Source organism: Thalassophryne amazonica, chromosome 4, assembly GCF_902500255.1.
Source record: "Thalassophryne amazonica chromosome 4, fThaAma1.1, whole genome shotgun sequence".
Lineage (NCBI taxonomy): Eukaryota > Metazoa > Chordata > Actinopteri > Batrachoidiformes > Batrachoididae > Thalassophryne > Thalassophryne amazonica.
The window spans coordinates 20,826,908-20,851,815 of NC_047106.1; the positions used below are offsets into that span (position 1 = coordinate 20,826,908).

At 41.4% G+C, this 24,908-nt stretch overlaps 1 protein-coding gene and 1 long non-coding RNA gene across 2 annotated transcripts in view; one reads left to right on the forward strand and one right to left on the reverse strand.

The window, feature by feature from the left end:
• Positions 1 to 1,586: 1,586 nt before the first annotated feature.
• LOC117509486 lies at positions 1,587 to 16,624 on the forward strand. Its single transcript, XR_004560416.1, has 3 exons — positions 1,587 to 1,707; positions 4,073 to 4,090; positions 16,611 to 16,624. It is a non-coding gene; the product is annotated as an uncharacterized LOC117509486 (long non-coding RNA).
• Positions 1,711 to 24,908, reverse strand: part of traf4a (tnf receptor-associated factor 4a) — a 67,858-nt gene continuing 44,660 nt past the window's right edge. Inside the window, exons 2-7 of the mRNA XM_034169199.1 lie at positions 16,463 to 16,514; positions 6,598 to 6,702; positions 6,359 to 6,520; positions 4,964 to 5,125; positions 3,488 to 3,643; positions 1,711 to 2,994 (exon numbers count right to left, since the gene is read on the reverse strand). Of these exons, the coding sequence (XP_034025090.1) occupies positions 2,362 to 2,994; positions 3,488 to 3,643; positions 4,964 to 5,125; positions 6,359 to 6,520; positions 6,598 to 6,702; positions 16,463 to 16,514 (1,270 nt within the window). The 3' untranslated portion in view covers positions 1,711 to 2,361. The remainder of the gene's footprint in view (positions 2,995 to 3,487; positions 3,644 to 4,963; positions 5,126 to 6,358; positions 6,521 to 6,597; positions 6,703 to 16,462; positions 16,515 to 24,908) is intronic.

The following is a 24,908-nucleotide window of genomic DNA, read 5'->3' on the forward strand; positions in this document are numbered from 1 at the left end:
TGAGAGTAACTATACTGAGCAAAACTTCCAATGCAGTGCTCTGACATGAACACTATGTTTACAAATTTAGTATAATTTTGTACAGTTCAAGAACATTTATTAAAAAACTATTACATGTTTTATAGTCTCAAACTAGCTTCCTGCAAACTAAATCGATCTTTCTCGTGTCCTCTGGTTTGTGCAGGAAGTGATGTCATATGTGCTGCAAGCAGATATGATGTTAAGGCATAAATGGACTGCATTTATATAGCGCTTTTCCATCTGCATCAGACGCTCAAAGCGCTTTACAATTATGTCTCACATTCACCCCGATGTCAGGGTGCTGCCATACAAGATGCTCACTACACACCGGGAGCAATAGGGGATTAAAGGCCTTGCCCAAGGGCCCTTAGTGATTTTCCAGTCAGGTGGGGATTTGAACCCATGATCTTCTGGACTCAAGCCCAACACCTTAACCACTAGACCATCACCTCCCCTAAGGCGTGATGGTACATGGTCAGCCATTCATGGGTCCTGTGTCACCATATCAACTCCACACCCACCATATTGTGGAGACACTGACAACCTGCCCATGCAACATTCCGCTGAGGACCACGACAACTCTGCTTTCTCTTTGATTTTTAATGCAATCATGATGCAAATCGTTATATAATGCAGATGCTATTCTGGATATTTATCCATTAATTTTAAAAGGATTGACTGATTTGCAGCAGATATATGGGGAAAGGATTGCAAAAGCTACTGGAAGAAAGACTTTCTTGGGACAAAAACAAAAACTCACCAGGTCACAATAACAACTGAAGGGATCAAAACACAAACTCTGTAGTCCATCATATGCCTACATTTCCCTTTCTCACGTTCGCAGATATGTGTCCAGGAAGGTCATGGGTGATAACTGTGTTATGTATGGAGATCACAGTCACCAATGAATGTGATCTAGCATGAAGTTTGATGACGTAAGGCGTTGGTCTGCTAACATGCTGGGCTTGTACTATGCAATACACAAGTTCTAGAATAACTCCTGGTGATGTCACTGCATGTACGGAAAATCCAAGGAAAATGGAACATCTAAAAAAATTCAAGCATAGTTAAAACCAAAACCATGGCACAATAATGGAATATCCCACTTCACCACGGACACCCTTATGGACCCTCTAAGATAGGGAGCAGCACCAACCTTCACCAAGTCAGGTGTGCTCAACCACATATGATTTTGTCATGTTGGTTTTGTTCCTTGAACATTTTATTGTTGTTTCAAGACCGTCATTGCAACTGACGAATCAATTTGTTGTGATGTCATAGCTTAAAATTAGCTGGTAAAATGAGACTTTACTCATCCTTTAGCAAATGTAGTCAAATTCAGATGTCATATTATACTGTTTAAAGAGCAGTTTAATGCTTACATGTGTGAATGAAGAGCTGGGAAATACCAGACTTGAGAAATCAGCTACTGTTGCAGCAGGTACTCATGGAAAACATAGTGGACAGGTGATCTCCAGGAACATGCTCTCAGATTTTCAAAGTGTTCAACTGTGAGCTTCCAGGATGCAGATTCATGAAAGTATGAACAGGGGTTTTACTAATTATGTTGGAAGTTTTATTCAGTATATGTGACCACTGTGGTATTTTCAAGTGAAAATCTTGCACATCCAATCCATCCTTGCTTTCCAGCTTCAACTTGACAACGGTTCCCTTCACAATTCCGAAGTTTTTTTCAACATTTGGAGTGGCATGTTTAATTGCATATGTGAAGATTGGAAGGTCAAGGTTCTCACCTGAAAGCAAGCGTTTGGTAAATTGTGTCCACAAACCTCACAAGAAGTCGCTCACTAAGGGCTGTTGGTAGGAAGGACACCGTACGAGCATGTTAACAAAAGGTGGACAGGCTTCAACTGGGGTCTGCTGAACTCATTTCTCTTTTGATCATGGATAAAACGGCATCATCTCTTAACGAGGTTCTACCTTTGTGTCTATTGTAAGTGCAAAGGCTCAATGAAGCCCTTTACTCCCATAATCAGAATATCTTTACTGCAGAAATAACAACAAAAATATAACTTAAGATAAACACTCTAGGCACTGTTTGATTTCCAAGGCTTTTTTGTTGTAGATTTTGAGAAAGAAAAAAAAACAAAACAAAAAATACACCAGAGAGTGATGGTTGTGCAGACCAAACACTTTCTTCTCTGTGATACATCAGCGTACTCCAAGTTAGCCAACAAAGCCAAACGGACTAGCTTCAAGCTCTGTGGTCGAGAGGCTGTCAGGGCAGAAAAAAGTATCTAAAGGGCAAATGTTTTCCAGGTTAAGGGATCCAGTCTTTAACCCATCTTTGTCCTTCATTAAAACAAAAAAGACCAGACCTTAAGCCATTATCTTCTGGGGAATCTCTATAGAAGCCTTGATGAAGATGCAGTTGTCTCGAATGTAGTTTCTCTTCTTGATCTCTTCGTGAGAGATGAATTTGGGGTAGCCGAAGCCCAGGGTGCTCTCGTCCAGCGAGTTACGGTTGCTGCAGGGCTTCTGGAAGTTCTTCCAGTTGGGATCTGGGTTGAAGGTCTCAGTGATGTGCTGCGGTTTGGAAAGCGAAGGGTCACTCTGATCCAGGATGGAAAAAGTCACTTTGTAGGAGAACGGCCACTCCAACAGGTTGTCGTATTCACCAGGCAACACCCGGATGTAGACCGAGAGGTGCGAGCTCTCCCCGCTGCCGTTACCGTTCAGGAAGGCGGAGACCTGCAGCTTGTAGCCGTAGCGATGGGTGTAGAAGGGAGGGCTGAAGAACTCGTGGTTGCTCCGAAGTTTGGCTTCCTGGAGTTTGCGAGAGTAGTCGTTAAGCTTCCAGATGAGAATGCCGTCGTGACTAACGGATAATTCCTCCATCTCTCGCCGCAGCTCCAGGATCTCCTGTCGCTGGCGCCCCACCAAGTTACACATCATAGTCAGGTGTGACTTTGTGGTGTCTTCCAGGTGGCGTCCAATAGCCAATTTGGGACACTGCCAGAGACAAAGTAGAGATTACATTGAGGCAGCTGCAGTGAGCAAACAAGGAGGCTAAAAGTGTAAAATGCATCATGCTGGATCCCCCTTTTTCCATGTTTTATTTATCTGTGTATAAATTCTATGTACAATTAGATTCTTATACATTTACATTATTATATCTTACACAGTTTTAGTTACTTTCACTTCCCATCAGAACATCCTTTACACACTTTCTCACATTGGTGTGTCAGTTCCAAAATAGACAGAAATGTGATCTCATAAAACAGAATTATTGTTGTCTTTCAACCTGCTCACACATTTACAGCAGTATTACAAGACTTTCTTTAGATATAGAAATGAAAGCTGTATACTAGAAATTAGATTACGGAAGTGCTCGAAACACAGCCCTCTCCTAAAAAACTGGCAGTTGTGCAGCAAAAGATCATTTATACTATCATTCATAAAGCACACACAATTGATCAAGGTTAAATGTTGGCCTCAGTTATACCCTGTGTTTGCAGCCGGCATCTTTGAACGGGCAGAGGATGAGTGCGCTGCCACAGTTGTCCTTCACGTGGTTTGCCAGGTCCTCTCGGGCAATATTGGGCGTGCCACACTGGTTTGGGCACTGCACAGGAAATCGAGGGCAATGGTACTGATGGTTCTTTTGGAAAGAGAGAAAATTTGTTACTATGTGTAGCACTAAAAGGCAAAATTAATGATGATAAAAAAAAAAGAAGAATGGGTTGGGGGAGTAAAAAGGTCAATTACAAGTCCTTTCAACATATCTGCTCAATACTTCAAATTCTGAGTACTTTTAAGTTTGGGATATTTTCGGATTTATTGCAATCATTTATTGTCATTATTTGTGGACTTATGCTTAATTACCCGTTGTTATGGTTGACTGATAAAGTGCATTTCCGTCAAAACATATTTTCCAGCCTGACAAGTCGCCCTTATTTTTGAATGGTCACAAAAATTCAAGAGAAAACATTTTCTAACAATCTGGAAAAGCTATTCAGTCACATAAGAACATAGGCTAAATATTTTTAAAGTTGTATTGGATATATACCGAACCGTGATTTTTATTTAGTTATTTTTTTGTTGTTTTGTTTTTTGTACACAACCTGCTTCAGAATATAAAATGCACGACGTGCATAACTAGTTTACACACACACACACAAACCCAACATTGCATTGAAATTAAGAAGAATTTTCATCGTTTGCTTAAATACAACAAATCTGAAGAACTATGTACCAAATTTCCCACACAAGGACATTATACACTCAACTAGTTAATGTTAGTACATTAAAATTAGTTGTGAATTTAATTAATCATTCAAGCTAGCTTTAATTTGCACATATCTAATGCATTAGTGAAAAAATTACTATAAATTTGTTAAGGCACTCAGTCGCTAACTGCTACTTAGCTAGTTTATGAGAACCTGTTTTCTCATGAACCTAATCTAATTTCTTATTAGGAATCCAAAATATTTTGTGCCGTTACACTTCCTAAAGCTGTGTAGGCCGTGCACGTTAGCAAAACAGCTGTTTAGATGCTAATTAATAGCAATTCAAGAGGCGTCTGCTGATAAGGCAGACATGTTAGCTAGAAGGCTAATTTAGCTCATGATTCAAAAGCAGGAGGTGCTGCCATAAACTAAATTCTAAACACAATATTCTTCATTTAAGAGGGAAAATATTAAATCTGTAAATTGTAGCAGCAAAATAGTGAAGTTAAATGTCAGTGCAACTTTAAAAAAAAATCTACTCTCTCAAATCGCTGGACAGAAAAAGAGCACGTCACAGCACACAGGGAAAAACAAAACGCACATACACAAAAGAAAAAGTAATAAATCAGACAGCAAAAGTGCCTCGGTAATACGCTAGCTCACTTTTATTATCTTTAATCAAGCTGAAGAAGAGAATTTTACCAGCGATTTTTGCCGAAGCATTCTCACTGGCAATCTCATCTCTGACTGACCTGGATTGTATCGAAAACGAATTCTTTGCCGCAGTACTTGCAGGGCTGTGTGCGTTTGGGACACTCGGCCATGCTGTGCTGGGACAGCAGACGACGCATCATCCTGGCGCCACATTTGTTCTCACAGTAAACGCTCTCCTGAGGACAAACTCCCTGGTGATTCTAGGAAAGAGAGGAAGCATAATGACAATTAGGGAATTATTATAACCTATGTCACAACCAATGTTAGTGAATAAAAAAATAAAGAAGAGCTGAAACTAATGCAACAGGCAGAAAGAAATGTTCTACCTTGTACACGATGAGTTCAATAACAAGCAAGATACTCACATGAAACGCCTATCTGCTTGAAGCTTGGAATTTTGTCTATCAGGCAGTGCCATTACCTTTCCACAAATTCACCTTCCCTTTCTGCACACTTACACCAATGCCAGGCAAGTTTTTGTATCCCGTTGGTGAACAAACCGGGTATCCTCTCTCTGCACCAGCTACGCACAGCTGCTTGCACCTTGGCATTATTAGTGTAAAGGGGGCACAAGATCTGGACATGTATGGCAGGTGTGGAAAGATCTGAGCAGCTGCAATGCATCCTGTGTTTGGTGACTCGTGTGGAGGAGCATTGTCAAGTTCAAGAACTGCATTTTTTTCCAGCACAAACCCACATGAAGCATCAGCGCAGCTTTTGCAAAGTGTCCACACACTGGTCAGCATTGACAGTGTGGCTGAGTTCCAAAAATTCTGTGAGGACTACGCTGTCACACCCACACTTACGGGCGCCCCCTATGGGCCTGGTCAGGCAGACTCGTCATAGCTGAGCGAGTTCAGTTTCTGAGTGTGGCTAAATGATGATGTGTCCTTGAGCAAAGCATGGACCCCATTACCTGCTCATCGTTGGGGCGGACTGGAGTCATAAGAAGAATAAGTGGAAAATCCATATGGGGTCAGCCAAATTTGGGTTAAAGCCGTTATTCAAGCGGAATAATTTTACTGGCACTTCCAGTGCTAAAGTCTTTCAAATTACACTCTGAACCAGGACTGGACTCATAACGCATGCAAAAGCCAAAATTCGATAAATGCTCATGTTGTCTGCAGCGAATGTAAACAGAGTTGTGGCGACTCAAGTGTTGGTGAAGGAAACTCTGAGCTACTGTAGCCGGCTCACTGAGCAAAACACTTTGATGAACAGTCCAGTGGGAGCGGCTTCTGCCAAAACAAGTGTTATTTCAAAACGCCCCTAAGTTCTGCTAAAGTGGTGACACGCTCGCCTCAGGGTGTCTGACCGGCTTTCATACAGTCATGGAAACATGTGGCATCAATGTTTTTTCACTCAAAGTTCCTGCTGCTTTACAATGCAGAAAAATAATGAATAATAAAAACAGGCTTGGTGCTGGTGTTTACCTCGTAGGCCTCACCGGTGAACTCGCTGCCACAAAACTCACACTTGACCTTGCGTTTAGGACAGTCGTGCTGCAGGTGGTCAGGCAAGTCGCGGCGCGTCAGCTTGACGGCGCAACGGTTGGGACAGGGAATCACATTGAAGGCGCAGGTGGAGAAATGACCCTGGTGTAGAAAAAGAGAAGGACTTTGTGAGTGGAGAGGTTCAACAGGTGAAAAGGATGAGAGTTAACGCCTCCAACCTGGAGCTGCTTCATCTGGCCGGTCCAGCGGCAACCTTCCTCACTGTGGATGCAGCGAATGGGCAAAGCCAGGATCTGCTGCTCCAGCTCTGGGTCTGGGTAGATCTGAAGAAGAAAAATTATGTTTAACTAGCACCAAACAATCCACAAACACACTAATACACAGAGACAGACACACACGAGGTGTGAGAGGAGGCAATGTGTCCTGTAAATGGGTCAATTTCCCCATTTCCAGTACAGGCTGAAAACTATCTAGGATAGAGTTTAGGTGTGTACAGGATACCTCAAAAAGTGTTTTAATGAAATCTTAAGAAAAGGTGGTCCTTGAGTCAAGAACGATGGACAAGCAAACAAACAAACAGTGGGGATGTGTGAGAAAGCTCACAACATGATGGTGACTATTCAATATTCCAAAGGCTCATTGGTCTGAAGGTCCATCAGGCTGGATGTGGAGATGGTGTAATGCCCGACCGAGAAGCCTTTGAGCATCAGAGGAGCATGAAGGTGGACACTCAAAGCTTTAGCACTTCCGCACCACCACAGTAGAAGCCAGACGAGGACTTACCATGCAGAAACTTTCAAATCCCAAGAAAGACTGGAGAACGGAAAGGTATCGCTGCTGTTTTGAACAGTTTTTTTTTCATAGCACTGCTGTTGCTGCATGTTAGTCTGCTAGCTGACTGTCCTACTTTTGGAATAATTTGAGTAATGATTATATTTCAGATAACGAGAAAGCTGTAAGCTTTGACGGCCCAAAATGAGGTACACAAGGACACTAGTACACAAGTACCCAAGTTCTCGACTGGCCGCTTGAGGCTGGCTCCAGAAAGAAGCAGCAGACATATACGTTTACTATGTGGTACAAAAACAAACAAACAAAAAAAAAACAACAAAAGACTGAAACTGCTTTGACCTGAGTACCCCATTGTAAACAGGGGACAAAGCGTGTCTTAGACCCCCTCCCTGGTCAAGGCTGGGTTTCAACTGTTTCACATAGAATGCCTCTTTGACCCCTCTCTCAAACCATTTCTTCTCTCTGGCTAAGATTTTAACTCCCTTGTCCTCAAACGTGTGTTTAGTGTCTTTAAGGTGGAGATGAACTGCAGACTGAGGTCCATTTGCGCCCTCTCTGCGGTGCTGGTATAGCTACAAAGCAGTTTCAGTCTTTTGTTCATGGTAATGAGTCATTCACGTCATCAGCAGAGTCGTCAAGGGAGCCATCAGGAGAGGCTTCCGTCCCATCATTAGGAGGGACAGCTGCCCTGTCATTAGGAGGGTGCTAACTAGAGCACAATAGGTACTAATTAGAGCTATTGTTTAGTCACCAGCCTATAGCAGTCTGCCTCTCGGTAGGAGGGGTCTGGTTAGGTTTAAAACTCCAGCTTTTGTGGTCTTCTGTTTATTCTTCTCTACAAGAGTCAAGACAGAAGTCAGACTACCAGAGCAAGAAATTTAGCTGAGGAAGCGTCTGCGATTTGAAGCGAAACATCCTTGCGTCAAGCAACCCAGTCCAGTCGAAGATTCAAGCTTCTCTACTATGGAAACCACCTGGACAACTGAGAGCCTACACAGAAACGCATGGTTTAATTTTGAATGCTAATGGCGTTTGTATTTTTATCAGCTAGCTTTAAGAGCTCGATGATATTAGGTCCAGTTAATACATGATTACTGAGGAAAATAAGCGGGTCATCATTTTTAATGACCACACCAAAGCCATGTTATGAGAACCACCGCTCAGTCCCCAAAAAAGTGATTTAATACACATCCAAACCAAGGTTAGCCTATTAGCTTAGTTTGTTCAGGAACTCTTAAGATGGGGGCTTCATTTGTCCAGCCCAGGTCTCACAGGGTTTCGCTCACGCTCGCCCTCTTTACCAAATATGGGTTAGCCGTGATGTAGGCAGGCTAAGCGCTGCCAACATGGTGACACCCAGAGCTGCAATTTTTGAGTTTCAATACAGCTCTTCTGTGTGTCTGTAGAAAACCTATAGGTGACATGGCACAGGGTTTGTCCAGTATATATACAATCTATAGTGATGAAATACCTGAATTAAGCTGGTCACCCTCCATTCACAACATCAACACATCTACTTATTCTTGTAATGGACTAATGTGATGCAAAGAAACAGAAATTCCCACCACTGATTGGTAGATTATGTTCTCTGTGGTTTTCACTCTCCATTGCACCACTGCTGCTTTTCAAACACTGCATTGGAACATATTTGCATAATTTTGACATCGTTATTCCTACATCACATCTTACAAGAAGTGCGATCTTTGAGCTAACAGAAGACCAACAGTTGAAATTCTGAGATAAAGCAGGACTGCAGTGGAAATCTTTTCAGTTATGAGAGCTTGGACAGAGGTGGAAAACGGGATAGAGAGGGATTTTATTTTTGGGGGGTTTTATTGAGCTGTAGATGAGTCCGTTTTCTGCCCAAACACCCTAAATCCTCCGCTACAGTTCACAGTCAAGAGGATTTGCAGCTCTGCTTACGTCTCCACACACCCAGCGCTGGTCAAACAAGAAAAGCCACTTCCTCAATGTCACAACGGCCCTCTAAACAAACAAGGGCTCAGTCCGACCGCGCTCACGTGTCTCAGCACCAAAACATAGAACAAGGTCACATTCAAAGGACGTATGGAAAATCAGCTGTGCTGCATTTACAGTAACTTCTTTCTTCTATTATATTCTCGGTTAAAAGTACTATGCTGGATGACTGAGCTGAATCCATACAATTACTATCCATTTAACTTTGCAGGTAAGGAATTTTCAAAAGTATGACTGTAACAGTAAAGTTATCGCCATACTTCATCTTTCTGGCTTCATTTAGAAAATAAGCAAATCAAACATTTCTTGACCTTGATTGTGACTTTTCAGGCTACCCAAGGTTAAATGTGATGGTGATTGTATTATATCTATATGATTTCCTCTTCATAATCAACAGTGACTGGCCTTATCGTGCATAATTTAACTGCAACAAATAATCAAATATTTCTTGACTTTGATTGTGATCTTGAAAGCTACTTGAGATGTGTTCCTATAAGCCATCAGTGCAAACAACAGGTCTTGCCAGCACCCATACACCACTATAAGTGATCAAAAGTGACCTTGATTTCAACCTTCAAGGTTAAATATGATGATATATTCAAAAACTCTGAATATGACTTCCTATTAATGTGTGATAGCAACTATGGGTCTATCACCTCTGATTCAGGAGTTATAAGCCTTCAGGAAAAAAGTTAATCCATATCTATTTGCATTTGACCTTGCATTGTGACCTTGACCTTTGACCCCATAAACGTAAAAAGTTAATCCAGTACTTTAAAGGACATATGGGGCTTTCACACCAGAAGCGGTAGCTGAATGTGTCAATGCCTCCCAATGCATCAGTGATGTCAGACGCGTCACTTCAGAAGCGGTGGCGGGGGGGGGGGGAATTGCTATGTCACATGTCGCACAGCTGAGCTGGGCGAACGCTTTAATTTGTAAATGGTTCAGTCCGTTTTTATTTTTTCCCCAAATAAAGCTACACATTTTTTTGTTCCTGCTGAGACCATAAAAAGCTCAACTTTAAATGACTTAAATGACCTTTTTTTTTTTTTTTTAATGGTTATATACACACATACATATATATACATATACATATATATATACACACATACATATATATACATATACATATATACACACACACACACAAAAAAATAAAACCCTGGAAAAAACACTTGAAAAAACTAAGCTATTTAAAGTTGAGCTTTTTATGGTCTCAGCAGGAACAAAAGCAAATGTTCCTGATTGGGACATTTTATATTTATGAAAAAAATGTAAGTTATTTACCCGCCCCTACTGTGCACAATTTTATAAAACATTCACAATCACTAGCCAAATTCATATTTTACAAATGACTCTGTCCTGATCACATCAAAGACAATTACATATTCTGACATAATTACAAGGTGAAATGACTTTAAAAAAAAAAAAAAAAAAAATATGAAGTTTATGTCACATTAAGAAATCCTACTTTACAATCACACTGCAGTAATTGTTAAATCATCGGTTGCATTTAAAATAAATATTTGTATTTATTTAGTGTCTGTTTTTATGGTTGAAATGAGACATGAATAATCTACCAGACTTAAAAATGTCCACATTTCCATGCCATTTTAATTGTCTAACATTCCTTATGTTAAACAAGAAATCATCTAAGGGCCCTGTCCCACTGGCGTTTAGGAGGATTTGCGTATGGATTGCGCACAAAATTGGCCCATATTCGCCAAACATCCGCAATATCCGTGTAACATGCCTGTATGAGTCGGCTGTCATCCAAACACGCCCGTGATCATCCGCAGAGACAAGCATGTCCGCAGCCAGGATTTCTGAGCTGTTCAAAAATCTGAATGCAGATGACATCCGCCTTACATACTCCATATATACTCAGTTCATACACAAGACATACTCACTCTATGCACTGTATATCTGCCGTTAACCGCTGATATCTGCAACTGACGGGGATTTGCAGCTTGGCAGCGGACTGGGACAGTGTGTAAAACAGATATACAACCCCTGGCAAAAATTATGGAATCACCGGCCTCGGAGGATGTTCATTCAGTTGTTTAATTTTGTAGAAAAAAAGCAGATCACAGACATGACACAAAACTAAAGTAATTTCAAATGGCAACTTTCTGGCTTTAAGAAACACTATAAAAAAAATAAATAAAAAAAAAAAATCAAGAAAAAAAGATTGTGGCAGTCAGTAACAGTTACTTTTTTAGACCAACCAGAGGAAAAAAATATGGACTCACTCAATTCTGAGGAATAAATTATGGAATCACCCTGTAAATTTTCATCCCCAAAACTAACACCTGCTTGTTAGTCTGCATCTAAAAAGGAGTGATCACACCTTGGAGAGCTGTTGCACCAAGTGGACTGACATGAATCATGGCTCCAACACGAGAGATGTCAATTGAAACAAAGGAGAGGATTATCAAACTCTTAAAAGAGGGTAAATCATCACGCAATGTTGCAAAAGATGTTGGTTGTTCAGTCAGCTGTGTCTAAACTCTGGACCAAATACAAACAACATGGGAAGGTTGTTAAAGGCAAACATACTGGTAGACCAAGGAAGACATCAAAGCGTCAAGACAGAAAACTTAAAGCAATATGTCTCAAAAATCGAAAATGCACAACAAAACAAATGAGGAACGAATGGGAGGAAACTGGAGTCAACGTCTGTGACCGAACTGTAAGAAACCACCTAAAGGAAATGGGATTTACATACAGAAAAGCTAAACGAAAGCCATCATTAACACCTAAACAGAAAAAAACAAGGTTACAATGGGCTAAAGAAAAGCAATCATGGACTGTGGATGACTGGATGAAAGTCATATTCAGTGATGAATCTCGAATCTGCATTGGACAAGGTGATGATGCTGGAACTTTTGTTTGGTGCCGTTCCAATGAGATTTATAAAGATGACTGCCTGAAGAGAACATGTAAATTTCCACAGTCATTGATGATATGGGGCCGCATGTCAGGTAAAGGCACTGGGGAGATGGCTGTCATTACATCATCAATAAATGCACAAGTTTACGTTGATATTTTGGACACTTTTCTGATGTTTGAGGATGATGAAATCATTTTTCAAGAAGATAATGCATCTTGCCATAGAGCAAAAACTGTGAAAACATTCCTTGCAAAAAGACACATAGGGTCAATTTCATGACATAGGGTCAATGTCAACGAGCAGATGTGATTTGATGCAGGTGTTAGTTTTGGGGATGGAAATTTACAGGGTGATTCCATAATTTATTCCTCAGAATTGAGTGAGTCCATATTTTTTTCCTCTGCTTGGTCTAAAAAAGTAACCGTTACTGATTGCCACAATCTTTTTTTCTTGATTTCTTATAGTGTTTCTTAAAGCCAGAAAGTTGCCATTTGAAATGACTTTAGTTTTGTGTCATGTCTGTGATCTGCTTTTTTTCTACAAAATTAAACAACAGAATGAATATCCTCCGAGGCCGATGATTCCATAATTTTTGCCAGGGGTTGTATATCGTGCCCATCATGTCCACATCACAAACTAAAATATGTTGTAGTGAATGCATATAAACTGGCCACGAATAAAGCCTTTTTATTACATCTGCTTTGCAGCTGATTTGCTGACAATCTGTGAATGCATAACAAACACGTCACATAAACCCAAAGTGTGGCAGAAAGCGACATACCTGCCGGTCAGTGCCGGTCCGGCTGTGTAGATCCACAAAGACATAGCTGCTGCAATCCAGGACTTTTATTTAACACCAACAAAAGGAAGAGTTGCTGTTTAGCCACAACTCACACACACACACACACAGAAAAAAACACAACTTCTCACACCCTGAGCGGCTTCCCCCCTCCCACTCCACAAACTCATGAGCAGTTAACCCTCGCATGACAAAATGAACATTAACTCTGTGATCAACTTGTCCAAGTCCAGCAGATGCTCCAGAGCCTGTATTGTTGGTGTGAATCGTGATGCCGACAGCCCGAGTGAGCTTCTTTTATGACCGCAATGCAGATGCCGTGCACGCGCAACACATGCGCTATGCATTCATAATACACCCGTAATACTGCCGTGATAATCTCAATGCATCGGATCCGTTTCCTCACTACATGCGTTTTATAACCGTGATTGTTCATCATATATTCCCTATATATTATTAATATATCCGTAATTCATACTGGGGCATTTGTCATTTTTGGCCATTTTTGTTGCGGACGACAACGAACGCCTGCGATTTGTATACTCAATTCATGCGCAATTAATCCTCTCCCCAGTGGGACAGGGCCCTAAGGTGAAATAACAGGCAAGTTATGGTTTTAATTTATAGATGAAGAAAGGTTTCTAAAGAATCTTTTATTTTTTTTACTGTTTTAATTTCAAGTATTCTAAACTTTTTTACAGTAATCTGAAATTTTGAGGTAGAAAAAAAATGCAAGGATTTTCTTAAAAAATAAAAAAAACTGCTGTGTATAAATGAGCAGTTCTGTGACACGTTTCTGCCACTGATCTGTATATAACACACTGTTTTATACAGATCTGTGCGGCGAAAGTCAGATTGCCTGATGACAAGTGGCAATGTGCGCTCCCGGCAGAAGCGTTGCGTCAAAAACCAAGCTAAAGCAACGCTTCTGCCACGTCAAAAAAGCGATGCGTCTCATTGAAAATAATGGTTTTTAGACCGATTTGCGACACTTCTGCTACATCTGATGCTTCCGGTGTGAAAGCCCCTATATGTTTACTATTAAAACAGTCTTTTGTTGCAGAATGTAATGTTTCACTCACAGCAATGAATCATGGAAAGAACAAGAAATCAGGCTTCATTATCACATAAAAACAAAAGGAAACAAAATTTTTATCAAATGTAATGCTGCAGGGAGACGTCAGCAACAATGACTTAATAACTTTGTCCAGGGTGGGGGGGCTAAGCTCCTTAGAGTTGGCGCATGGGTTTATTTTGTCCCCCTTTTGCATTCGTTGAACATCATCCCACATTACTGCAGCAGCAGCCGCTACGATACATTCTTTTAATGAGTGCATCGCTCACTCTCATTATTCATCCTGCGCTATGCTGCTTTTGCAGAAATTTTTCTGATGGAGCTTGTGGCAGGAGGTGAAGATCAGTGCAAATGAGCACTGCCGTGACCCTGACAGTCTACCACCAGCGTGGCATAATGTGCAGGTAACGGGGGCCTCTGTAAAATAACTACATCTGACAGGTGGGGCCGTGAGCACATCCTTCCCGAGGGGAGGCCCTGCCATTACTGGAACCTGTGCTGCTCACAGTGCAGCATGCAGACAAGCACCGCCGCCTTGTCGGTCCCGCTGCTGCTGTCATTTAAAGAAGCGGTAAGTCCTATACAGACCTAAGGCCTGGTACTTATCCTCAGATACCACAGCATGAGGCGGATCAGAGTCTGTGACTTCTACTTAGCTGTGGTGCCGGTCTAACACAGGTTGCCTCCCCCTTCCAAGGCTGGGTGGGCTGGAATGATGGAAACGAGGTGTCTTGTCCAAGGACAGAGACAACCAGCCTGAAGCACTTGGTTTCGAACCTGGTCTATATATTGGTCAAACTCTTACTCTGTAGAGCAGGTAGTTCAGTGGATAAGGAGCTGGTCTGGTTTGGATCACACTAATGATACCTGTCTATGTGTTTGGACAAGACCCTTAGACCCTTAGCCTGCATTGTCTCAGTTAACCTCGCTGGAACCTTGCTGGGGAAGCAACCTGCATTGGACTGGCATCAAGTCCAAGGATTGTAGACTCTCATCTTTTTCATACTACAGAATCCATAGATAAGTACTGGCACCAATGGATCTCAGGGCCCAGAGAAGACTTACTTCTTCTTCTGCTTTTTTTTCAAGTCCTATCCCACTGAGTGACCTGCTCTACAACAAACAAGTATAAAAATCACTCACACACTGAGAACATTATGACCATCAATCTGCATGTTTAATTTTCTTCCATCATGTTAGAAAAGTAGTTTCTTAAACAGTTCTAGTCAGGTCTGGCAGTATGCGCTGGTGCAGCACGTCGCTACAATCATTCTACAGAACCACCTTGGGTGTCCTGGTCGGCAACCACCCATGACAGACAACTGGTCCATGACTGTCTCCCAAAAATAATCATGTAGCTGCCACCACCTCATGAAACTTTCTTCCACACAGGTCTTCAACAATGAGGCAGCTGCAATCTGGGTCAGAAAAATGCACCACATGTCCACAATGTCACAGATGACATTCCCTCACTACACACTTGTACAACTAATCTAAGTCTCTGACACAAAGTGGTACACAAGGATCCTTCAAGAGACATAATACCAAAGTCACTGGTCAGCATCAAAGTTCCACAACCATTCAGAAGACATGAAGTACCAGGAGAACTCAAGACTTGGTCCTTCATTATCATTCTTCTGCAAAAAGTGGTCTGTTTACTCAGATAGTTTGGTTTATTTGGGGAGGGGTGAGCATGCATTCAAACTCTGGTACAGACTAAACGAGCAGATCATGGTTTGCCTGAAAAAGTGCCAAATAGTGCATTGTGGTTATTTTTTTTATGTTTGCATCTCAGAAAAAAATAACAGGCCCATCAGAGCTGGACAATATGTGACTATATCTCAGAGCTGTCAACCTCTTCTCTGATTTGAATATTTCCATGTGTAACAAGCAAACAAAAGTTAATTTACATTTCTGCAGAGCCTGTCAGGTAAAACTATGACTGAGCTACCTTTCAGTGCCCCAGTGGACAGCAACACCGGCCGACGTCTAGGAGGTCAAGGCACATGTGATGTCACCCATAGGTTTTCTATAGAGACCCGGAAGAGCTGATATGAAGCCCATATCTGGAAGTCACCGTGTTGACAGCAGCGGCTTCTGGCGACATCACAATGAACTCATTACTGCATAAAGGGGTGGGGTGCTCCGTGTGTGATGAAAGAAGTATTAACACGCCCCTCTCTTCAAGACTGAACCACCTAAACTAACAGGCTAACCTCGGTTCGGCATTTATCAAGACATATTTTTGGGGACTGTGGGTGTTCTAACGCTTTCCTTTGGTGAGGGCATAAAAGTTCTGAGCCACTTATTTCCTCACTAATTGTGCATTAAATGGACCTAAAGAATAAGGCTACTGATAGTTGCTAAAAGTGCTAACGCGATTAGCATACAACATTAAATACAAGAGTTTTCTTTTCTTCCAGGAGGACTTCAACTGAGACAACCGAAACTTGCTGCACAAAGGCAAAGTATACAATCAGATGCTATATTCTTTCCTTTGTCGTCAGCATGGTGTGAATGAGCATGTTGTGGGAGTGTAACTACCTTGGCATAGTCCAACGGCAGCTGGTCTTCTGGACACTTGAAGACACCCTCACTGCAACACAGAAGCAGAGAAGATTTATTGGCATTAGGTGCAAGAGAAACAAGCAATCAAGTGTCTAAATGAGAAGAATAATTATCTGTACTTAAGTCAGCATGTGGAGTGAGACAATGATCCTGGTGCAGAACAAAACACAGCTAAAGAGGACTTCTTTGGCATCGTGTAAAAGAGGTCCAACTCTCTCATCAGACTCATTGTGTGAAGTTAAATCACGGTGCTGTGTGATGAACTCACGTACGAGCGTCGCGTCAGTAAACTCAGATCTCTCAGCCACTTACTTTAACAACAATAGCATTTTCATCACATCCATCTCTGAAGAAGCATCACATTTTTGTTACAACAATGATAGAAATTAAAGCCTTATCTATTCATCTATAACACAAAGACTCCAACACTTCATGGCTTCTTTTCATGTTACAGCTGAGACTGGGTAAAAAAAAAAAAAGAAATTATGGCGCTTTATTAGGTAGATGGTAAGGTCGTTGTATACACAACTTTTGGCCTATAATTATAGCTAATTATAGGCCAATCTCCAACCTTCCTTTTCTCTCAAAAATTCTTGAAAGGGTAGTTGTAAAACAGCTAACTGATCATCTGCAGAGGAATGGTCTATTTGAAGAGTTTCAGTCAGGTTTTAGAATTCATTTTAGAATTCATCATAGTACAGAAACAGCATTAGTGAAGGTTACAAATGATCTTCTTATGGCCTCGGACAGTGGACTCATCTCTGTGCTTGTTCTGTTAGAACACAGTGCTGCTTTTGATACTGTTGACCATAAAATTTTATTACAGAGATTAGAGCATGCCATAGGTATTAAAGGCACTGCGCTGCGGTGGTTTGAATCATATTTGTCTAATAGATTACAATTTGTTCATGTAAATGGGGAATCTTCTTCACAGACTAAAGTTAATTATGGAGTTCCACAAGGTTCTGTGCTAGGACCAATTTTATTCACTTTATACATGCTTCCCTTAGGCAGTATTATTAGACGGTATTGCTTAAATTTTCATTGTTACGCAGATGATACCCAGCTTTATCTATCCATGAAGCCAGAGGACACACACCAATTAGCTAAACTGCAGGATTGTCTTACAGACATAAAGACATGGATGACCTCTAATTTCCTGCTTTTAAACTCAGATAAAACTGAAGTTATTGTACTTGGCCCCACAAATCTTAGAAACATGGTGTCTAACCAGATCCTTACTCTGGATGGCATTACCCTGACCTCTAGTAATACTGTGAGAAATCTTGGAGTCATTTTTGATCAGGATATGTCATTCAAAGCGCATATTAAACAAATATGTAGGACTGCTTTTTTGCATTTACGCAATATCTCTAAAATCAGAAAGGTCTTGTCTCAGAGTGATGCTGAAAAACTAATTCATGCATTTATTTCCTCTAGGCTGGACTACTGTAATTCATTATTATCAGTTTGTCCTAAAAGTTCTCTAAAAAGCCTTCAGTTAATTCAAAATGCTGCAGCTAGAGTACTGACGGGGACTAGAAGGAGAGAGCATATCTCACCCATATTGGCCTCTCTTCATTGGCTTCCTGTTAATTCTAGAATAGAATTTAAAATTCTTCTTCTTACTTATAAGGTTTTGAATAATCAGGTCCCATCTTATCTTAGGGACCTCGTAGTACCATATCACCCCAATAGAGCGCTTCGCTCTCAGACTGCAGGCTTACTTGTAGTTCCTAGGGTTTGTAAGAGTAGAATGGGAGGCAGAGCCTTCAGCTTTCAGGCTCCTCTCCTGTGGAACCAGCTCCCAATTCAGATCAGGGAGACAGACACCCTCTCTACTTTTAAGATTAGGCTTAAAACTTTCCTTTTTGCTAAAGCTTATAGTTAGGGCTGGATCAGGTGACCCTGAACCATCCCTTAGTTATGCTGCTATAGACGTAGACTGCTGGGGGGTTCCCATGATGCACTGTTTCTTTCTCTTTTTGCTCTGTATGCACCACTCTGCATTTAATCATTAGTGATCGATCTCTGCTCCCCTCCACAGCATGTCTTTTTCCTGGTTCTCTCCCTCAGCCCCAACCAGTCCCAGCAGAAGACTGCCCCTCCCTGAGCCTGGTTCTGCTGGAGGTTTCTTCCTGTTAAAAGGGAGTTTTTCCTTCCCACTGTAGCCAAGTGCTTGCTCACAGGGGGTCGTTTTGACCGTTGGGGTTTTACATAATTATTGTATGGCCTTGCCTTACAATATAAAGCGCCTTGGGGCAACTGTTTGTTGTGATTTGGCGCTATATAAAAAAATTGATTGATTGATTGACGTTTCTAGTTCTCCCGTGAGGATAATGCTGCATAACTCGTATTTATAAAACCAGATGGAGGTAAACATGTTTACATCCCTAAATGTCTGCACAGCCCCATTCCACTATGTCTATTTGACAGTAAACTTAGTTTTGCCCATTTGTCTATTTGACTCCTTTACTTACTTAAGTATTTTCCCCCTTTTTTACTGTTGTTTATGCACCTGTTACTTCTTACAGAAGTATTTTCTTTTATTGTTGTTTAGGCACCAATGACACCAGATCAAATTCTTTGTATGCGAGTACTTACCTAGCAATAAATTCTATTCTGAAATGTAAATAAACACCATAAAACACGGGTCCTGTTCTGTAAAACCAAGTCCCTCATCAGCAACCAACCAGCAATGACTCAGTGGAGAACGATGTGGTCAGACAACTGTGAGGTTCAGGTAAGCAACTATATTAAATCAGTTATTTTAAAAGGTGTCTTTACATTTAGTGAGGCAAATAAGTGCATGTTATTGTGTGCTGGTATCCTCTCCATGCTACAAACACTTCTAAGGCATTTATTTCTGCATCTTCAGCGACGACAAGAAGTAGTTTGAGTGTTTCTAGCTTGCTCCTATACAGTTATATTATGCCGGTTCGCCTGTGATGATGTTTATGTCCTAAATAAATACTGCATAGATTAAAACAGTTTTTTTTTTCCTCGAATGAAAAGATGAACCCCAAAACATCTAAAAATTAAAGCCAGGTTGAAAAACACCAGAGTTCCCCTTTAATATGTCTAATTGGATGGTTTTGTCTACAAAACCTCAAAAAGACACAACTTCACATATCTTGTTCACATGTCAAACATATTTTGTTGGGTGCTCACAGCCCATCAAAACCTGTTTCTCAGGTTAAGAAAGTAAAAAAAAAAAGTTCTCTATTACTTTAAATCTGCCTCAAAACACCCGTCAGTTTATAATAAAGTTAACCAGGTTTCACAAATCCGGTTTAACGACGCTCTGAATCAGTCCATTCTTGGGTACAACCTTAAAAATCAAACAAACAAACAAAAAACAAACAAAAGCAAAGCAATTATTAAGCCTTGAATATATTTGATTAGCAAGATTAGACTAGAAGTATTTTGGTATTGGCTTGCAATTTACAATCAATTGAAATCTTTAAACGGGTTTTAAATATATCTTAAGCACTTTAAAACCAGTTTAACCTTGTGGAGACCCATTTTAAAATCAGATTATCTACATGACAATTTGAAACCTGTTCCTACGACTGTTTTTATACGCAGTTACGTATCACACAGCCCCCCCAAAAATTTGCAAGACATAGTTGATAGTTTCTGAATGAACTTAGTCTGATAGAGAGACAGAGACTGGAAGAGGACGGGCCCACAAAATCCTGCAATTTCCCAAGAATTCCCAGAATTTAAAAAATAATAAAATAAAGTCAAGACAGATCACATATCTACTTTATAATTTGCCTTGATATTGAAAAAACACATTATTGATTTTGGGTCATAAAATGGATGTTTTCAATCTTGTCTCGTTGGGGAATCCCCGATGCTGAGGAAACAAGTTTCCCCACGACAAAATAACCTTTTCTAACTCCCGACACAGGAAACAGTGGAGGCTGGATTCGATTATCGACTACAAAACCAAGTGTATACTGAAACCGAGTACTGTGCTCTTTCGTGCAATTTTCTATCTCACAGTGATGTGTGTAAAGGTGTTAGTCTCAAATAAAACAAAAAAAGAGACGCAGGACTAAGCCAAAACATCTTTTTAATAAGCTAACTGAACTGATTACCAACACTCCATATTTGGGCTCACTGGGTATCTTACTGTAACCACAATACAGAAAATAATCACATTGAAGAAGATGTAATCAAAGAACTTTTGACTTTGTTGTTACTGTATGACTCACTGATGAATCGATTATCAATATGCTTAGCAATTAGCTTAACAGTCAATAATTAATTAATTTATTATCACATGATTAATTTGTGCAGGTCAAGAATTTGGACAGAAATCTTATAATACACAGTTAAGTTGCTAATGCAGCCAATAAGGAAAGAAGTCACATGATGTTTTTAACATGGCACCATGTCATCACGTGTGTGTGTGTGTGTGTGTGTGCGTGTGTGTGAGTCTCGGGTAGGGGGGTGGGGGTAGAGGAGGAGAATAATGGCATAACGATGTCTTTTTGTCCTGCAGCTGTTGATTGAGAAACAAGAATTTTTTTTTTTTTTTGTATTATGAGTTTAAAATAACCTCCTATGCAGAGGGTTCCCTGATGACCTCATGCATCCTTGTGCGTTTGTCTCTTTGTGCTTTAATTTAGCTGATTGCAGAACCCAGAGGCACAAGGACATGTGACAGCAGGACACAAGTGCATGTGCACTTTGCCCCGTCTGCACAGCTGCTGTAAAAATCAGGAAGAGTGTGATGAGCTGAGTGAGGGTAATGCATGACGAGACAGCAGTAATTCTCCATTAGGGTCATTGTGTCAGTGGGGAGCTGGAGGCCAATTAAGAAATCACAACGAGCTTCAAAAGAGGGTCAATCGATTACGGAGGCTGGAAAAGCCCAGTCAGCAGAGAGTCTCGTGTGCAGACTGAAATCGTTTTACAGTCATCACTGCCATTGCTGAGGAATCATCTCACACTGCTTCACAACTACGTTTTGGTGAATGCTGCCTGTCGCACGGTGGCGGTGCTGGAGCCGACCGGGTACAGCCAGGGGCCCCGTGCAGCTGCGGGTTCCGTATCTGACACACAGAGAGGCAGACAGGCGAGAAGAAGAGGCTCACAGACTGTCAGGATAATTCCATCTCAGGCCGCAGAGATGCTCCTCCCGGTGCGCTTGGCTCCGCCGCTCGGCTGTTCTGTTCGCTTGTGAATCGAGCTCTTTGCCGCTTCGTGACAGCACATTAGCAGCGAACGGTTGGGTCGATGTGTAACATAGTTCCAGTTCAATTCACTCAATTTTCTCTGACTATCAATTTCTTTGACTATTTGATGGCTTTCAGGCACAAAATAGTCGAGGCCGACTTTGGCTGAAGTACTGTGGAGTGCAGTGCTTAAAGGATAAACTTATTACTCAAAGATGAAACTCTTACGGGTGCGTCCTTGCAATCGAATGACCTGCCTGGTTTAGAAGAAGCTTTCCACAAATGTTTGCCTGTAACAATTCTTTAACTACAGTTAGTCAATGATCATCCAGGGTGAGAAAGTGATAAAAAAAAAAAAAAAAAAGAGACAAGGAAAAAGTGCTGTATTGGGACATCACTCTTTCGGGCAGTAAAATGCCACTTCATAAAAGTTTCATTGCCTCCCACTGTCCAGGAGAGACAACACGGCTGCTCCAACTGCAGTCGGAATGTGCTGTAAACGGCCCCACATTTAGCGCACACACACAGGCACGGTCACCGTGACATCGGCACCCGAAAAACCTCACAAGTGAAATGCGACCTGACGGTATCATGCGTCCTCGTGGTATCACAGGGTGAATGGCTGTTTTTAATCTGTGTCTGAAAGGAAGATTTGAGGCCAAGGATGAGAGGGGCCAATTAGAGGACAGGAGTCCTTGGACAGAGACTCGCGCATAAACGCTGGGTCAGTGTTGCAGCAACATAGGCCTGTCAAAAGCCTCGAAAGCAAAAGAGTTTTGTCTCAGGACATGGTCACAGTCAGGTTTGGCAAAGTGAACTTAATCCACACCATGAGACAGACTGACAGCCTGGAGACGAGCGTGTCATTATGTCTGCTGGAGCTACTGTGTTGTCAGTGTGACCCCAATTACACAAGTAAGTTCTTTTGGCTTCTCCCTTTTCACTTGGGGTCACCACAGCAGATCCAACATTGATCAATGTGTTCTTTTAGCACACGCTGACTAGTTTGCACGGCTAACTTCACCACAAATCAGGGTTGATATTTACAGAGATAATATGGACAAATAACCCTCTGGGGTCCGAGGTTTATTTTTTGGACATTTCACTCGCTGGCATGTTTTATTATTGCTGTTAACAGCTCTCCCTGCATCCCACAATCAGGTTTTATGTCTTTTTTTTTTTTTTTTTTGCAGGACAGCCTGTGCTTTCAGAATATATATGTTTTTGTTGTGTTTTATAAGTGTAATAAAGGTTTACAATCAAAAATAGGCAAGGAAAAAATTAAGCGAAAAATAATTTTCCACACACATTTATTCAAAACACACAGCAAACTATAATAAACAACTGTTTTGAGACTTTATAAAGGTAATTTGAGGTCTTGTGTGAAAGACTGTACAACAAAAAGGTTCAAACAAACACAAATGCACATTTTGAACAATATATACAAAATGGTCTATATGTTTTGTTGTCCATTGATATGGTAAACAGTGCTTTACGCAGAGAAAGCAACAGAGTTATCAGTAACATTCACATGCAAACTAGTGGAGCAATCCTGATAGTTACACACTTTCTTTGAGCACGTGAGATTGTCATCAGAGGCTCTCCGTCTGCTCCTGCTTTCACCGATTGCTGTGCGTAATGGCGCACGGCGCACTGAGTATGTGCTAATAGTATGTACTCATTGGAGCACCCAGGGGGCTATTCAAATGGGCCATCTAGTAACATATCACTCCTGAAAATGATCTTTGGCTTTTCACGTGAGGTAAATCTGCCCTACGATTGGATTTTGGAAAACCATGTGACGGTGAACCAATTCCGATTGGACACACACACTGCGCACATCATCACACAGCTTCTTCGAGGAGTACAAAGATGGCTGATGGCTGGCTCGAAAGTCAACCCCAGAGGGTTAATTACAGGCTCATGATTAAACGAGCATTTCAATATCTATGTAGCCTCTAGCATTAGTGCAGCAAACACATTCTCTTGATAAACAACATGGCCTTAGTTAATTTTTCTTAAAGTATCTTCCTGTCTCACTATACGGTTGTGAGACTTGGATAATAACCAGTGACCCAAGATGACGACCGGAAGTTTTTTGGTTTTCGACCTCTGCAGAGAATATTTGGGAACTGTTTGAATGCCTCTGTATGAAATCAACGGTTACTTTGGGAGACTCAGAAGATGTGTATCGCTTGCGTAGTGAGGGAAAGATGGCTACAACATTTTGGCCACGTGGCACATTTCTCTGGGCACGATCCAGAATGCAGGTGCCTCAGGGTTGAGGAACCCAGCAAGCAGAAAAGGCAGAGAACATACCCACATTTCACCTGGTTACAGCAGATAGATGGTTACTTTCAAGAGGTGGGACTGGGATGTTTGTCTACTTGAGTGGTTGCAATCCAGGACAGTGTGGTAGATGCAGTGGAGCGCTGCGCTGGTTCCATTTTGAGTACTGATATTCCATTGTAACTGAGTACATGTCACACGTGGTGGCCAAACGGTTAGTGCGTTTTGTTTCAATGCGGAAGGTTCCTAGTTCAAACCCCACCCCTGCCACAATTCTCCATGTAACGTGGAGTTGCGTCAGGAAGGGCAATTGGCGCAAAACTTGCGCCAATTCAACATGCAGGTCCACCTCGGCTCTGCTGAGGCGACCTTGAGTGAAAACAAGGGGGCAGCTGAAGGGGCTTACTTTTTAGAGGACATATCATATACTTTAATTGGAATATGTAGAAAACATCTCCAGTTGAAAACACAGTTGCACTGTAGTGACACATTACAGCAGAAGAAGATGAGCCACATGCACGTAGGCTCAGAGACCCACTGGTTCTTATTCCCGGATTCTGTAGCATGAGTGTCTTCGAGTCTTTCTGGAGAGGATCCCAGTCAGCCGTGGGTTACTTCCTCAGTCATGTCCAGCACCCATGTACAGATGGACGGACAGAGACAACGCAGAAGTACTGGCTTGTCCAAGGGTCACAAATAAGTACCCTGACTGGGAACTGAAACCAGGTCTAAATGTTGGTAACATTTAGCAGGTACCTCACACTGAGGTACCTGCTCCAGAACAACTTGTTGTTACTGATTGTTTTTATTTTAATTTTGTCAAGTATTAGTTCAAATACATAACATTCTGTTAACTGCAGTTTGACATATTTAGACTTTAGACTATTTAGACTGTGTATCTGAGGTAAAACAAATGAGGCAAAGACGGCCTTGGTGGTGTCAAT